Genomic DNA, 18164 nt, shown 5'->3' on the forward strand with positions numbered 1-18164 from the left:
AATTTGGTACCAACTATTACTTGGATAGTATATAATTAACTGGATGGTACACCTCCATATGATACCATCCTAATTGAAAAATGTACCATCTATAGTCAGTATGGTATATGAATATCCAAAATATATATCAGAGTACCATTGACATCCTCACCTAGTTATAGTACCATTCCTACATGGATGATGTGATAAGAGGTACTATCTATGGTCAGGATGGTGTAATAAGAGGTACTATCTATGGTCAGGTGGTACCAAATACATGATTCAAGTCTGTACTTAATTTCAAACATACCTACCTATGTGCTGTGATTGTCCACCAAACAACAAGTTTCTCAAAAGATACGACAACTGATCAACAATACTTTACCCCAAAAACTAAAGTACTGAACCCCCCATTTACCAACAACATACAACTACATCCAAAATACCACTTCTCCTAAACTGAATCCAACTAACAAGTAGTCAAACTACCTAACCCTCTTGTGCTTCTGTGATGAGGCCATCAAGGTCCTGTCGCCGTTCATTGCAGGCCGATCTGAGGTCTTCAATTAGCAACTTCACCCGACCAGATTTAACATCACCCCCATCCTCCATAATTCACCAATAATACCAACAATTAATATCAACACGTATATCCATCAGAGCAAAACAAGGTTGTAGTGACAAACTAAACTAACCATCTGCCACTTAGTCCTAAAGCGGTCAGTACTGTCCTTGATGCATGCTAGCATCACCACTCCACAGCAAACACTGGAAAGGATTGATTCAGGAAGGTATGAAACACCATTAGAGGCCAATAAATTTTTTTAAAAAAACCAAACAATAAATTTTTACTTAGAAAATTAAGTAACAAACACACATGTCTGGTTTTTGAACGAGGCCTAATGACTCAATAGGCCATGCGACAATGGATCCCTCGGGCCAAGTGTGATCATGATACTTGACCAACACATCCACTGCATTGACCTACAAAGCAACAGCATCCCCAGCACAATTCAAACTAATGTCACCCCTAAAAGCTCAGGGTATGTAATCATTATTCAAGTAAGTTTGGTTAAATATGCATACCAGTTTGGTTAAATATTCTTTGTGTCACCAACAGGATCAGCATACATGGAGTCAATGATCCAAACCTTTTCCTCCTTAAAGGAGAACGCGGCACACCACCAATGATCATCCTTCACCACCGGCACAAATACCTGTATAGAATATACAGTATTTCAGAACACATGGACCTTCAACTCACCACCTCCCAGAGGAGTGAAAATAAATAATGACACTAAAAAACATTTGTCAAACTAACCACAGCTAGTAGACTAGCCGCTACACCACGCAAAGGTTGCCCATGCTTTTTGGCAAGGTCTGCCGGACTGTCCATGTTAGTTATCAACTTAACCTGACCAATAACATAATTCAACACATGATTTCCATGACCAAAACAACATAATAGATGTTCTGAGATTATTGATTATTGAGATTACCCCATAAGCAGGATGCATCATGATCCGTTTGCTATGCCCTTCGTATTTTATAGCCCATTCCTTTGTGTAAATCTTTGACACAACATTAACATACTGGGTACCGACTTTCCTCCGTGGGTGAACAACATCATGGCAAGAATCAAGACAAGCGAATTCTCCATCACATTGCAACATGATTGGACCACTACAAGTGTATACAGAAATTTCAATTATATGACAAAATAGGTAAATATACAAATAGCTAACAACATAATACATCAACATATAGGTAATCTTAAATAGTTACCTGCCGCCTTTGGAAGACCAAGATTTGCAATAATTGATGAGGGCCGTGTCTGCAGACCCTAAAGTAGCAACTTTCAATTACCAGAAATGTAATCATCAGAGTACACCTTCTTAGATGGTTTCAATGGTCGCTTCCCAACGCTTCGGTCCCGTTCCTGGTTAGTCCCCTCTCCTGGTGCACTGCCTTTGTCCCCTTCATCAATCACTGCCTCCCCCTTGTTCAAACCCCCTGCAACACTGTCATCCTTAGAAACCCCTCCATCAGTCCATCCTTTGTCCCCACTTTTGTCATTCGGAGCACCAACTGAGGGAGCTGGTTCACTCCTGTCATCCACATTATCTCCCCCCTCACCAAATTTGTCTTTCACCGCGGAGGACACTTCACCAACCACATGTCCTACCGGGTCCTCAACACTCATACCTACCACCTCCTGCAGTTCTCTGTAGGTCTCTTCAAGCCTACCCTTGCTGACTTCAGCTGACAAGTCCTCTAACGACTCAGACCTGGATTTGGAGCTAGTCACATTCAAAACAGGAGATCTCTCAATCGGTGACCTCTCCTTAGGGGCTTTCCTAACAAAACCCCTGTTTGTGGCATTCAAAATGCTCTCAAATCTCTCCAGATAGGGCTTCAACATTTTCACCACCTACAATAGATAAAGATCAACACACACAGATGGCCAGTACAAACAACAACCAAGAATCAACACTAAATCTTGCAACTTGTGGAACTACCTATGCCTAAGACTGTAATAGAGGTATTCATACCATCCAAAAGTAATAGAGGTATTGGCTTTTCGTATCATTAGCAGCATCTATGACTAGGATGGTAATACAATTGGGTTGGGTTAAGGCACCATCTATGACTAGGATGGTAACACAATTGATACCATCTATGATTAGGATGGTATAGCCAACCAAGTATAAGCATAATGGTACATGATAAATGTTAAGAAACAACATATGATGTTCAAGAGGCCAAAAGCCTGTTCAGAGAGAGCAAAATATTCATAAAAGACAATACAATCAATTGGTCAGAATTAATCAAGTAGCACACAAAGTATAGAATGAGTTCATGCAATTGTAACTTGTAGGACATCATTTATCCCAAAAAATGAATTAGGGAACAAAATAAAGTAATCCAAATCAGGGCAGTGCAAAAATGCAATCAGTAGAACATAATTTAACCCTCAAAACATGAATTACTACTATATAATAAAAACTATATAATAAACACTAAAACAAAAAAAATACACAGTTGTTAAGGACCACTAATCACTAATACCATAAGCTAGCAAAATCAATAATAACAAAATGTATACATATACGGCCAGAAATAACAAGTATATAATTAAAACAAAAGCATATATAACAAATGGAAGATTCAGAAATTTAAATGCATAAATATGTGAAGTGTGCATAGTTACAATCCATTATTGCTCAATATACTAGCAGCATAATCAAATCTCGTCTACATAATTGCCAACATACCTCATTTCCAACCCTGACTTCAAATGATTCCGCAGTGTCCCTAGGCTCCCATGGATGCCTTTCCCCATACGCTACGTCAAGCAACTGACAAAGACAAGGATACAAAACAGAAGAATCAACAACAACAACTTGGAAAACTGGAATATTTGAACACTGGAATACATAATAAATGGACTTTACTTTCAATTTTCCATAATCTAAAGATGGCAGCAAGTCCTGCTGAATAGCTGCACTTATTTTCTTCTCCGTCCAGACTTCAATTCTGGGCATTCTCCCTCAGGTAAGCGGTTGCAACGCAAGATGATCCAAATAAAAAATCTACAACAAGAACAAAACTGTACTAAGTATAATAATCAGAACTAAACAAGTATACATTTAAATAAAAACATAGACTACACATAACAGTTGAAATACACAACATTTTAAACCAAGTAACAATCTCCTCACCATCAAAAAAAGGCCACAACCACCTCCACCAGCAGCAAAGCCTTTAGCATCAAATCTCTTATGAAAGTCACGCACATGACCCATCAACCTACTAATGTACCATAGAGCATCAGTCATACTGACTAGCATCAGCACCAACAGTGACAGCAGGCAACAAGCTAGTAGCCAAGCTCTGCCCATTAGTCGTAGGACACAGAATACAGCCCAACACAACTATCAGAAACGCCCTCATAAAATGGTCCTTCTCCTCCTCTGTTCCAATTGGCATCAACCCTAAACAATCATACGCCCTCTGAATCGAGATATAATCTCTCCCACTAGCATTCACATCACCAAAATTCCTAACTATGTCGATTAACTTACTCTCCATAACTGGATCCTCTACAGCCTCTGGCACGGGATTTGGACCCCGAGCAAGATCAAAAATACACCTCCATTGCTCGGGTCCTAGAGGCAACTCCATCCCATCAACACCGACAAACATACTCCTCTCATGGTCAACCCTTGTCATCAGCCAGTAACAAAACCTACGATCAATTTTTTTAAGTTTCAACTTCAACAGACCTCCAAAACCACACCTATTCAGAAGGTCAATCTTCCCTTGCTCAATTTTCAGCACAGTAATCAGGTCAGAAAATGCAGAAACACGGCAATTGTAATTTGCAGACTGTCGAATCAAAACACAAAATCCCATCAGAAACTGTAAGCCCTAATGCACATGCACCATTAAATTACCATAAATTGTTACAATAAACTAAATTTACCTTCTTGCACATCCTCAACTGCGTACTAACCACAACCCCACTCTTTTTCACCTTTTCACCGACCGATGGGCCCGGTTCTAGATCAATCTACAGAAACACCAAAAAAAAGGCAATGGGGTAAATAAAGTCAACCATAAAATACAAACTATTCAGATCACACTATTAACTTAAAATTTCACCTGATCATCTTGTTCCACAGCTAATCGTCGCCTCGGTGCAGACCTCTCCACATACTGCCTGCCCCCCACATATTCTCTCTCTGCAGCAGCAGGCCTCCTCTCCAAATATTGCCTCTCGACGACACCCGGCCTCTCCACGTACTGCCTCTCCACGGCTGGCGGCCTCTCCACGTACTGCCTCTCCACGGCTGGCGGCCTCTCCACGTACTGCCTCTCCACGGCTGGCGGCCTCTCCACATACATCCTCTCAACGGGTGCCGGCCTCTGAACATATTGCCTCTTTGCAGCCGGGGGACGCTTCACTGTTCTAATTATCTTCTGTTTCTTAACAGGTTTACTTGTAGTAGTATTGGGCACAGGTTCTTCTTCCTCAACCACTTCCTCAACCACTTTACGCTTCTTACGCCCACTCTTGCTTTGTACGTACACCTCTTGTACATAGTCACCAACATCTAACTCATCATCAGGGTCAACCTCTTCAGGCTCTTCTACATAATCATCATCATCAATACTTGCTTCAGTACCATCGTCATCCTCAAAATCATCCTCAACTACTACATCCTCAGGTACTACCTCCTCCACCACACCTTTCAATTTACGCTTATCCACGTGTTTGTTAGAAGAAGCCGCTGGTACAGTTTTCATAATGTTTTTCAAGGTACCCTGCAAAGCATACAACGGTGAATATATTACACACAGGTAATTGAACTACATCTGTATTCAATAACTTTTACAAACATTACAACAAAACTAGTACACATCAAATCACATTAAATTACACTCACCCCCCAATTACGCCTGCAGCTTATTGAGGAGTCACCAGATTTCTCCAACACCATGACTAAAACAAAGCAACAATATACAATCCATTAAACACAACAACTGAAATCACATTACAAAAAGACACACATAGACCACAATATAACAGCATGCATTTATATTGTGCCATTGCCTAGGGTTTGATTAATGTGCTCACTACAATTTACTCAATTTATATCAACTTTTACTAGCTGTTTTATAAATTTATCTTTTTACCTAACAAGATGTGCTCTAATGGTCTTAATACAATACCAAACACACACTGAACACACAAATGGTATTAATACAATACCAACACACAATGGTATTAATACAATACCAATTAGACACATAATGGTATTAATACAATACCAACATTGCATATACAGGCACCATTATACCCTTCTGTTCACAAAATTCGCATTTTCCCACATTATCACTGAACTGTAATTAATCCATTTTCCCACATTATCAGTGATATCACTCTATAACTTCATAGCATAACAACATGAACACACAAAAACACACAAACACGACAAACAAATCCATTTTCCAACAACACCCCCAAAATTCAACAATTATAATAACAGAAAATCATCCATTTATTTTATAAGATTCATCAATCATCCATCACACAATTTTCAAACAAGTTGTGAGCCTAAAAATGACAACTTTCATATAATCAAATTTCCCCCACAATAAAAAGCAGCACAGATAACAAAAAACCAAAAATCAAAATCTATAACAAACTGTAAGTTTGCACATATAATAAAAAATCAAAAATTAAAATCTTTAAAAATACAGAAATTAAAATCTATAAAAAATACCAGTGCAAATATATAATAAAACCCTAATACTTCAACAAATGCTAAAATCCAAAATTCTTGGCCAAAATCAACAACAAACTAACCGCAAGATGGATGATCAGTGTCTTCAAACCGAGCGCTAGAATTTCTACGCCTTCAATTCCCTTGAAATGCTGCAGTTTCTTCCTTGTTTCTTCGTCACCTTGAGCAAACCTTTCACTTTCCCTCTTTCACTTTTTTAAGATTATGAATGAAATCTAATGCTTTCTCTCTCCACTTTTCAGACTTTACAACTTTTCACAAGAAACCAAGTGGGGGGCCCACCACTGACGGTTTTTTTTTTTTTAAACAAAAAGACACCTTTTAAGGCAAAAAGACCAATGTACCCTTACTTGAGACCAAGCTGGTCTCAAGTAGGTAGAGACTTAAAAAACCTCGCTACTGGAAGATCTCTGCCAGGTTAGATGAACAATAACTTTCAGTTGAAACAACTTCATTCAGATTTTGAGGTTAAAAGTACAAACTACGAGGAATTCTTGGTCTCAAGTAGGTAGAGACCAAGGTGGTCTCTAGTAAGGTTATTTTCGTAATTTAACGAAAATTAAAAAAAAAAAAAAAAGAGAGTACCTTATATGTGAGTACCAACGATATATATATAGATAATACCATCCTGAGTAGTATCAAAATACCATCCTACAACTTGTTGGTATCATCATAGTACTGCGGTTGGTATCATATCAAACAAATAGTATCAAAATACCATCCTACAACTTGTTGGTATCATCATAGTACTGCGGTTGGTATCATATCAAACAAATATTATTGTTGGTATAAGTAACTTTATAGTTGGTATAAGTAGCTTTATAGTTGGTATCCTGATTTAAACTTTGTTGGTATCTAGCTGCGTTCGATTGGTATCAGAGCCATACTATTAAAAGCTAAAATTAGGTTGTAATTAATTAAGTAAAACTGGAGAATACTAGACCTTCTACTGAGTGTAAAAAGCCTGATTTTAAGCATTACTATCATATTCCAGAAAATTCTAATAATCTTGGCCCAGTCCTTAATTATATTGTAGATCAAATTGGTGAGCTTAAAGTAAAAGTTGGTAGCCTACATTGTCGTTGCATGAGCAGTGAGCATAAGCTATTAACAGAAGTATCAGAGATTAATAAAAATTTAATTGAGCTAAAAGAACAAGTTAAACAAGTACAACTTGCTTTAACAAACGAGGTTAGACATCAGTTTAACAAAGAGGTATCACCTAGTAAGGAAAAGATTGTTCCATATAAATATAAATATCCTTTTCAAAATCTAGATAAAAATAAGAAGTTTACTGTATCACTCCCTAAAAGACCTATTAGTATTCAAGAAAAGAACCAAGAAACTAAAAATGAGCCATCATCTTCAGGAGAAAATGCTTGAAGAATTACAAGTCTTATTCGATAAGGAAGAAGACCCTAATAAGCTTAACGAAATCATGAATTTAATTTCTAAAAAAGGGATTTCTTCTATAAAAGAAAATAATTATGTTACTTTAGAAGAAGACCTATATCAACAAATGGGATTAATAAAGTTAAATGATCTGGACTTTCTACCCATAGAAGTAGTCCAACAAAAGATTGAAAATAAACTAGGTAAAAGAGTAATGGATAATAATGATGTGGGAGAAGAAATTATTGATGAAAACATTAACTTAAACAATGTTATCCAAAGACCTAGATATCAAGGAGAAGGAAGTTGCACACGACCAAGATACATACCAGGGAAAACTACACGGTTTAGTGTCAAGGTTATGCCAAACCAAATTCCTAAACAAGAAGAAGTAACTCTTGAACCCATAAGTCAAACTGGATATAAGCTTAAGTTAGACGGAGTAAGAGATAGACAAAATGTTTTATATCAGTGGAAAAAGAGCATGAGTAGTGTACTCAACCTAAACACTGACTAGACTTCAGAAAATTTCTTAAATTATATCGAACATAGTTTTTATGGCTGTGTAGAAGATTGGTACGATGGTATAGATGAAGAAGTCAAAGCTACATTAAGAACTAGTGAATCTCCTACTACAATGTTTAGGCAGTTATGTCAATACATTGAGGTAGAGTTCATTGGTCCAAAAGCTGATCCTAATGAAAAATGAATATAATATCAAAGAAAGTTAAGTAATTTGTCCATCTGTAATATGAAATATTTTGAAAGTTACATTATGGAATTTGAAACATATTATTATAAAATTGGCGAAAATAAAACAAATCTTGGAATGTTCTATGATAAATTACCAAGTCCCCTTAATGAAGAAATTAGTGAAAAATATCAAGAATGGAAAGAAAAATTTTTAGCTAGGGATGCCCTAGGAAACAGAATTGCTTTTTTAAGAAAATGGATTGAAAAGAAATGTAGAGAGGTTGCAGGAACTCAACAAATGAAGAGACAATTTCTCACTTGTTGGGATTTCCCAAATAACTATGGATGTGAAAGAAAAAACTATAATAAGAGAAGGAATTATAAGAAAAATAAATTTGACATATCAAGAGGAGAAACTTATAAAAAGAAGTACTATAAACATAAATATAGAAAACCAAGTAGGTTTTTCAGAAAAGCAACATATTGTCCTGATAAAAAGAAAACATGCAAGTGTTGGTCTTGTGGAGAACTAGGACATTATGCTAATGAATGTAAGAAAGCTAATCATAAATTAATGGAAGCCTTAGGTAGTTGGGATTACATAGAAATACCAGAAGACGAGGCTTTAGAATTGGCTTTAAGTAATAATAAAGGAATAGTAGAAATAATAGAAGAAGAAAATGAGTATAATGAAGAACCTGAAGACAGTGAGTTTGAAGATGAAAATTACGAAGAAATAAATAATATGATGGAAGGAGAAGAAGTAGAAAACTCAGAATCAGATGAAAATGATGAGGATAAAAGCAAAATGACTATAGGTCAACTAAAAAGAGCTGAATATTCATTTTAATATAATGACCTAGACCAGAAAAACAAAGAAAGCTGGAATTTTCCTCAGATTACTAAGGATAAAATATTCAAAACTTCTTTCTTTACAACAAGAACTAAATATGTATGTGAAGAAATGGAAGGAAGTATAGTAATCGAAGATTGTGAACAAAAAGCAGCTGAAATTAATATCATAAACTGGAAAAGTATTAAAAAACATAAGGAAAAAGGAAATTATAGTTATATTTGTATTGGTGCGGTACAAGTATACATAACTCCTTTACAAGACTTTGGCAAAGATGTTAAGTGCTTAAGTTTTATTTGTGATATTAGACATAAAGAATTTTATGATCAAATAATTAGTGGTATCACATGTAATTTAAGTCAAGGAACGGTAAGCTACATATGTGAACCTAGATATTTTGTGAGCTTAGAAGATTCATATGCGGCTATGTTTTTAGCTATCAAACTACTAACAGAAGGAGTAAAAATGCATATTGGAACACGACCCATACAATTAAGATGGAAGGTGGTTTACAAGTTGGTAAACACTATAGACTCATCTTTTAAGAAACAGATAGTAGATGCTCAGAAGTATAAGCAAGGAGGAGGCCCTAAGAAGAAAATTACACCTATAAAAGTAAATCCTAACGAAATCGAAATTGAAAAAACGTGGGAAGAATTCTTTATGAATCCTGCAGTTAGTAATAGATCAAATAAAATGTTAATTGATGAATCAGGGTTACTTCATATTGGAGTAGCTATAAAACCTAAGATACAGAGAAATATGAGTCTTAGAACACCAAGTCTAAGTAGACAAAATTCAACGATTATAAAATTGTAAAAACAATGTGATGAGAAGCCAGAAGAAGATGAAGAAGAAATATTAGTTCTACTAAAGAAACTAAATGAAAAATATGAGAATAAAAAGGCTTTAAAACAACCTGTAAGGCATAGCATTGATATGGGATCATGTTCTAGTTTTGAGTTAAATGAAGATCTAAATAATCCTATTGATAAAAGAAAAGTAATTGGATATAAGACTAAAACTGTGAGTGAACCAGTATATGAAGATGAAGTTAATATGCAAATGGAAGCTTGTAATGAAGTAACCAGTACTAATCCTAATAGCATTTATATTCCAATTGATATATGCATTGAGGATTATAATAAATATAAAGTATGTGCGTATATTGATAGTGGTTGCTCTACATGTTTTGGAAAAAGATCATTATTTCCATAATTCTTATGGGAAAAGGCTAAAAATCCTATGCAAGTTAGAATTGCTAATAATGCATACGGAGATAATTGAAGATTTAAAAATAGAAATTGGAGGAGTTCGATGTGTTATTCCTATTTTATGGGCAACTGATCAGCCAAGTCATGATATGATAATAGGAAATAACTTTCAAAGGTTATACTCCCCATGCACTCAAACAATTGATCCGCTAATCTTTACTATTAATGGTCATTCTGTCCCTATACAGAAAATATCAAAGGCTTATACCCATCAGACTATGGAATTTACGCGCAGCCAGCGTGGTGATAGGGTTACACCTACACAACGAGAGGTTGCACTTAGAATTTCTGAGTGTGAATCATCATTAATAGAACAAATTAATAAACAACAAGAAAAGTTATGTGAAAAATTATATTCAACAAATCCTTTAGAACATTGGGAAAAGGATAAAGCATTTGCTAAGATAACTCTAACAAATCCTAATAAGATTATCAGAGTAAGACAAATGGTTTATACCTACCAAGATATATTAGAATTCAATGAGCAAATAAAAGAATTGTTGAATAAGAAGTTAATTAGGAATAGCAAGAGTCCTCATAACAGTCCAGCGTTCATGGTTAGAAACCATGCAGAAGAAAAACGAGGTAAAGCTAGAATGGTCATTAATTATAAGCAACTAAATGATAATACTGTTTTTGATGGCTACTATATTCCCAATAAAACTATGTTATTTAATAGAATACAAGGAGCCACATGGTTTTCTAAAATGGATTGTAAGAGCGGTTATTGGCAAATTAAAATGGAAGAAGAAAGCATTCCATTAACATCATTTAGTGCCCCTCAAGGGCATTATGAATGGTTAGTCATGCCTTTTGGATTAAAAAATGCTCCACAAATATTTCAGAGAAGAATGGATAATATTTTTAGAGAACTTAATCATTGTTGTTTGGTTTACATAGATGATATTTTAATATTCTCAAAGGATTTAGAACAGCATAAGAACGATCTTAAAGCTGTAACTCAAAAATGTGCGGAACATGGAATAATCCTTGGAAAAGATAAATGTGTATATGCTAAACAAGAAATTGAGTTTCTAGGATTAGAAATTAAAGCAGGACAAATAATATTGCAAAAACATATCCTAGAAAAGATTGAAAAATTTCCAGATAAAATTGAAGATAGAAAACAACTAGAAAGATTTCTTGGATGCTTAACCTATGCTTCTGATTTCATAGAAAATCTTGCTCTATTAAGAAAACCATTACAACAAAAATTCAAGAAAGAATTAACTTGGAGCTGGAAGGATTGTGATTCTAAAATTGTTCAGAATTTAAAAGCTATGTGCAAAGATCTTCCTGTACTAACACTACCTACCAGTGAAGATGATTTAATCCTTGAAACAGATGCTAGTAATGAACACTAGAGCGCTGTGTTAAAAATTAAAGAAGGAGAAAAACTTTGCAGATATAGCAGTGAAAGTTTTAATAAAGCTGAGTTAAATTATCCTACAATGCAAAAGGAAATCCTTGCAGTTATTAGAGGGATCGAGAAGTTCTTAATCTTCTTAGCCCCTAAACAGTTCTTAATAAGAACAGATTGCAAAGGCATACTCGGTTTTGTTAAACAGAATTTGTCTAATATGCAAGCGCAAGGGAGACTCCTGCGTTGGCAATTCTGGCTTAACCAATTCTCTTTTACTGTTGAACATATACAGGGAACAAAGAATTCTTTGGCAGACAGCTTAACCAGAGAATTAGCCAATGTCGTCCAAGAAGCTCAAGACTACACAAAAACCTCCTGCATACCAACTTCAAAAGATGGATGTAGAGAGGAAAACTCTCATTGATGAGACCGAAAAGGCAATGGAGCGGGTTTCACCCTCCAGTTGGGCCTTAATGCAAGTCTTAATCATATCAGCAAAACAACGTTCACGAGATGGTTTAATTAAGGGTTGCCATCGGGCAGTCCAGAGGTTATTGATGTTCGAAATAACAATTATGTTATTTCAGCTCATTCCTGATGTACGAAATATAATATTAAATAAAATAAGAGATAACGATTTTAGGACATGGTACGAGTTGGTGGTCACGAGGTCCAGTAAATTCTTTGATGTTCGAGATCTATGGGGAGATAGGATGGAGTTTCCCAAAAACTCTAAAGTTGCATCAGTGAGACTCTATCCATATCCTCTTGATAAAAATGCTCCATTCATTGATATACATTACAAGGCTTGGGATTATGGGATGGTACACGATTTCTATGAATTCCCTACTATCAATGGCTCTTTCTTTCCAAGACTCACGAAGTTCCAACAGTATGCATTCAACAGGGTTCGAAAATATTGTGATGACAAAAAGGATGAGATTCAGCTAGGTGTAAAGGTGCAATGTGCTAATATCGAAGTTAAGGAAGGAAAAGTTAGTCCACCGCATTACTTGATAATGTTTGGAAGAATAAGGTGTTGCAAAGATCCCATACTAATTCGTCAGAAGACTGTTAGAAATCCAACTGAAGCCAGAGCACTGGGATTTTTCTACATTTCACAATATCTTAATGATTTTATAAAAAGGAAAGGAATTCCTCTTGTCATGTTTCATATTGGTAACACTACAATTGTGGCGCCAAACGAGATGAAAGAATACTTAGTAGATGGCATGAACAACACCGAGTCAATCTACAAATATTTAGAAGATATTGAAAGTGGAAAGTTTCTGTCATTTGAAGGCCATGAGTATTTGTTTGAAGCATTCATGAGTTGGGATGAGGAGTATGCAGCCAAATGTGTTGCAGACCTTTGCAGAGAGAATCCTATGTATGAAGACAGCAAAGATAGTGAGGGAGGCCTACAAGAAATAATGATGGATGAAATTATAAAGGCTTGAGCCCACACCAGCAATAATGCGAGGAATCTTCACTATAGCCACGTTTTACTAATGGTTTCTGTTTCAAAATATCTCTGTAAAAAGCAATGGTGTAGAATTGCTTGATAGGAATCCTATATAACTTTGTATCCCTATATAAAGGGGCTTAGATCAAGAAGTGAAGGCAGAGTTGGAAGAGTTAGCTAGAGAATTACTCTGAAAATAATAGAGAGTCCTCTAGAGAAAAATACTCACCTTAAGAGACAGATTGGTTCTCCATCTCTCTTAAAGTAGAGAAAACTCTAGTTCAGCTTATGTCTGTTTAAGGTTTCAGTTTGTGTGTGTGTGTTGTAATATATGAGTGTTGTAATCTTTTCAAATTAAATAAAAGTTTAGTTCAAGAAGGGAACGTTATCCCCTTGAACCTTATATATCAAATGAGTTATCTTTCTGTTTAAAAAGTTTCATCATAAACACAATAAGGATTGTTTAATTAGAGATTACGGTCTAAGGTAGGAAACGAAATAGATCTGTGCTGAGCCTGATCTAAGGAAGACAGGGTTGGGGTTAGCTACCTTGGTAAAGCCGGAAGCTCAGAACGCCGGAGGTTCCATTGTCGACTAAGTTCAGGTATTGGTCAAAACTCTCTAGTTAAATAATAATTATTGCGAAGCATGGTGGGCTATTAAACTGTTAAAATAACTTACTATGTTGATGTATAAGTAGTAGAGTTGTGATAACTAGTACCGTTAAAAGTCATTAATCAAGAAACTAGTAAACATTAGTTGATATCATATTTTGTAAGTACCAGTAAGGTGTACGTTGGTATTAAAGAGGTGTTAGATAGTACCAATAGTAATACCATCTAAGAGTTCGTAGGTATCAAAGAAAAATACCATCTAAGCTTAACTTGGTTATTGTTGGTATACCATCCACGTTGAAACCAGAACCAAACCACTAAAGACAAAAGTGTCGGTAAAAGTACACTTGGTCCCCACTTGGTAGAGACCAAAGTGGTATCAAGTAGGTAGAGGTTTAGAAATCCTCACTGCAGCCCTGTTTATTTGTTACAGTAATAGGAAGGCTGAATCACTATGATACTTTAATTGTCCTTTAGAAAGAGCAGTGTCTCTTTTTTGTATGCAGCAATAATTGTAGAGGATATTTTATTCCAGAAAGAGATCAAGTAAGTTTATATAAAAGCAGTGTCCCTTTTAGAAGTAATATGGTGAAAATTAGTTCAAGTAAGTACATTTTTAATTAGGGGGAAAAAAAAGCTCAAGTTAAATTAAAATCTAACATAATTATTCTAACCTCTCTTAAATAAGTTTAAATAATACAATTTCAGACAATATTAGTTTGGTGTAGTGAAAAGGAGAGCATCATGCTTAAAGGTTCAATTCCCATTAGTGACAATTTGGGGGATGAGATTACCTTATCTTCCCCCTCCCCCCACCCTTCCCTAATTGTCTAGCCCGCTAACTTAGTATTTGTTTAAACCTTCTTTGTTGTTAACTTGTTATTGAATTGTCGTTTAATGTAAGAATTATTTGTTTTTCTTGAATATCATATATTAAATAATATCATGAGTCATTCAAGGACCAACATCTCTTACAGGCTAGCTTAAGTAATACTTAATGGAACATGATCTCTACATTCTCAATTATTTAAAGTACAATTGATAGCCTATAAACCTGAGTTTTCTCATTTGATAGAGTATATAACCATGCAATATTGATTCTAATTTGCTAGATTGACATTCACACTTCAAGCCAAAGGAGGCCCTGTTTACTTCATCTTATTTTTTCTGAATGAAAAGAAATTATTTTTGTTGAACTTAAATATTTTTACTGAAATGAAATTAATTTTATTGAACCGATATTATTTTTATTGATTCTTTATTATGATTCTTCTTTGCAATTACTGATTTTTATCGAATTGAACTTATTTTTACTGATCTGAACTTATTTTTACATTATTGAATATAATTTTCTTAGGTGAAGAGAACCCAGCCTAACTCGATCTTATCAAAACTGATTTATTTTTAATTTTTCAAAAGTAAGTAAAAATTGGAGATGGAAATGGATCTAAATGAAATTGGAGCAATGTCATAAAGGCAATCCCAAAAAAAAAAAAAAAAAAAAAAAGAACAATGTTCAAGGTTTGGAAGAATTAGATAGCTAAGCTACTCTAGTCTCTTGGCCCTATGGTTATGGGAGGGTTTGGAGTCATGAATCTCTCTCTCTCTTTCATTATTTCCAAATTTAATATACATATTGAAATTGAAGGTTTTTGTCATCCAACAAAACAACAAAAAGGGCAGGTTTATCTATAAACTAAATTACCTAAAATACACTGTACATGTTATAAGCAACATAATGGATGAAGCAAAAGAGAGTAAACAGTAAACAGTGGACACCATTATTAGACTAAGCTGCAGTGTTTTATGCAATGCATGGTCTAGTCCCTATAACCCCTACTTACCTACTCATCCATCTATCTAAATGTCCACTTTCACTCTTTCCTGCAACATTTTTCTATTATTACTCCTTATTATATTACACTTTTTTAAAGATATTTCTCATGAGTCTAAATTTGATCCTATCATCACATAGGTTAAGCTAGATTTATGCAACAGATACCAAAAAAGAGATGAAAAGCTTAATAAGGTGATGTTAAAGACGAATTACTACAGTAGTATACTAGTATGCTGAGTACTATACTAAGCATGCAGTATAATAAAGTATTTGGGCCTCTTCTCTTCTCTTATCTTCTCTTCAGTTTAGTTTAGTTCAGTTCAGTTCATAACGAGCTTGTTCTAATGGAGTTTCGTTATGTATAGAGAAATGCGGACAAGGGACAAGGGTGTAATTACACGTAAATGCATATTCTAAATTTAGTGTAGTACTATTGGATGGTTTTTACTACCATTGGATGATCAAAGAGTACCATTGAACATTCAGTGATACAATGTATGCATGTAGTGGTACTAACTATGTATAGAAATAGTATCATTAAATAGACAATGGTATTATATAAGCTTTTAGTGGCACATTTTAATTAAAGTGGTCCCACTTACCTATCTCTCTCCTCCTTTCTCTCCCTTCCATGTACTTTTTAATATTTTTATATTTGTTATACATTTGCAAATACATCACAAAACTCCATTAGTACTTCCTCGTTCTTAACTTCCTTCTCTCATAAAATATTCAGTTCAGTCAATCTTTTTGTTGATAATAATGCTTCCTCCTTTTTTTTTTAGTTGCTACACTTTCTTATCTTGGAAATAGTTAATTAATTGTTATACTTTTCATTTTTTTTAATATTTATTTCTCTCTATCTCTCCCCTATTCACATGGATCCTCTTATTTTTCTTTCTACTACCACTTAAAAAATTATATAGAAGACCGTAAAAATAAAAGTATAGCAATTAAAAACAACAGAGGAAGTACTTGTTATAAGGTCCCATCTTTTTCAAATCTCTTTAGCCGTGTAATGGCGTTGCTAATGTCAGACCAAAGATTCAAAGAATTAAAAGGAAGAAAGCAGGCTGCCAAATCTTTTCTTTATCTCTTCCTCAGTTCCAATACAATGTGACACAAAGTTGATTTAGAAAGGTTCCTTTCTTTTTGATGGTGCATTTGAAAAATTGTAAGCTCGAGTAGTAGTGGATTATGTTCTCTTTAATCTTAAAATTCAGTTCTTGGTAATTAGTGAGCAGCTAGTTACTAAAAATTGATTGCATTGGCTGATTTAATTAATTAACTAAGTTGAATGCCTTATATATTTTAATCCGGGTGTACCATGCGCATGGTACACCCGAGTGTACGAACTACCAATTGGTTGTATTCATTATTGTAATACGAGTAGTTGTTTGTAAAAAATGTTTGTTTTAATGTTTAGTAAATTAAAAAGTCATTTAATCACATGGTGGATTTTTTTTTTCTTTTTTTTTTTTTTTTTTTGAGAAAATCACATGGTGGATTTATAGAGGCAAACCTCTAATACTATGAATTAATAAAATTAATTAATACTCGTACATACTCTATCTGTCCCTTAATTAGATGCCTACTTCTCTTTATTATGTGAGTAATAAATGCTAGAAGTGGACATCTAATAAAGAAATGGAGGGAGTATTTGGCAAAAATTTATTTATCACATAAGTCCCTAAAACAAGTTTATACTAGTATAAGATTATGTTTGGTTAATATGATTGGTTGGAATTTACTGAATAAATTTTGATTAACCAAATCAAATCATTAATTAATAAAAAGTCATCCGACATTTACATATGAAATCCAAATTAGCAAATACATTAAATTGAATCAAATAAATGTTATCTTTATCAAAGCATGGTTATTTAATTTTGCGTTATTATATTAGAGCAACTCCAATGGTTGTAGCTAGGGACTTGCTTGCAATTACAATAATTCCCTAGTTATTAGCTTGACCATTGGAGCTAGAAAACTCAATTAGCTTGGCTAAGCAAATTAGCTTTGCCAAGCTAATTTGCTTGGGAATTAAACTTGCCAAAATGAAAATGCTCATTGCACCAATTAAGCTCTTTCTATGTATTTTCTATTCAACAACTACTACTAAGCTAATAGCTAGCTATTGGAGCAAAAAGTAGCTAAAATAATAATTAGCTTAAAAGCTTATGTGGCATGAGAAGCTAATTGTCAAATTAGCTTGCCATTGAAGTTGCTCTAAACTTCTTTCATTTGGTCTAAACATATCAAAACTTATGTTATTATTTTATATCAATTTTTATGAACTTATTTTTATTATATCTAACTTTCTTTGAATTAATTTTTTTTAAATAAGATAAAGTAGGTTGAAATAAAATGAAACAAATTAACT

At 34.4% G+C, this 18164-nt stretch overlaps 1 protein-coding gene across 1 annotated transcript; it reads right to left on the reverse strand.

Moving 5' to 3' along the window:
* Positions 1-468: 468 nt before the first annotated feature.
* LOC145614004 (uncharacterized) lies at positions 469-1825 on the reverse strand. The gene is made up of 7 exons (XM_081669018.1): positions 1765-1825; positions 1479-1662; positions 1301-1393; positions 1098-1196; positions 857-963; positions 675-747; positions 469-585 (listed from the first exon to the last, which is right to left on the reverse strand). Exons 2-7 carry the CDS (start codon positions 1650-1652, stop codon positions 469-471), a joined length of 663 nt encoding a protein of 220 aa, XP_081525144.1. The 5' UTR covers positions 1653-1662; positions 1765-1825.
* Between the last annotated feature and the right edge of the window lie 16339 nt (positions 1826-18164).

The sequence above is a fragment of the Chenopodium album genome, chromosome 25, assembly GCF_948465745.1.
Source record: "Chenopodium album chromosome 25, dcCheAlbu1.1, whole genome shotgun sequence".
Lineage (NCBI taxonomy): Eukaryota > Viridiplantae > Streptophyta > Magnoliopsida > Caryophyllales > Amaranthaceae > Chenopodium > Chenopodium album.

Bases quoted from the DNA above. Each gene is read 5' to 3' on its own strand.
- LOC145614004 (XM_081669018.1), bottom strand. From the start codon at position 1,652: ATGTTGCAATGTGATGGAGAATTCGCTTGTCTTGATTCTTGCCATGAT. The intron at 1,394-1,478 runs GTAATCTCAATA...GTTATTGGTCAG, and splicing joins TGATGCATCCTGCTTATGGG to GTTAAGTTGATAACTAACAT. The intron at 1,197-1,300 runs GTTAGTTTGACA...TATTCTATACAG, and splicing joins CGGCTAGTCTACTAGCTGTG to GTATTTGTGCCGGTGGTGAA.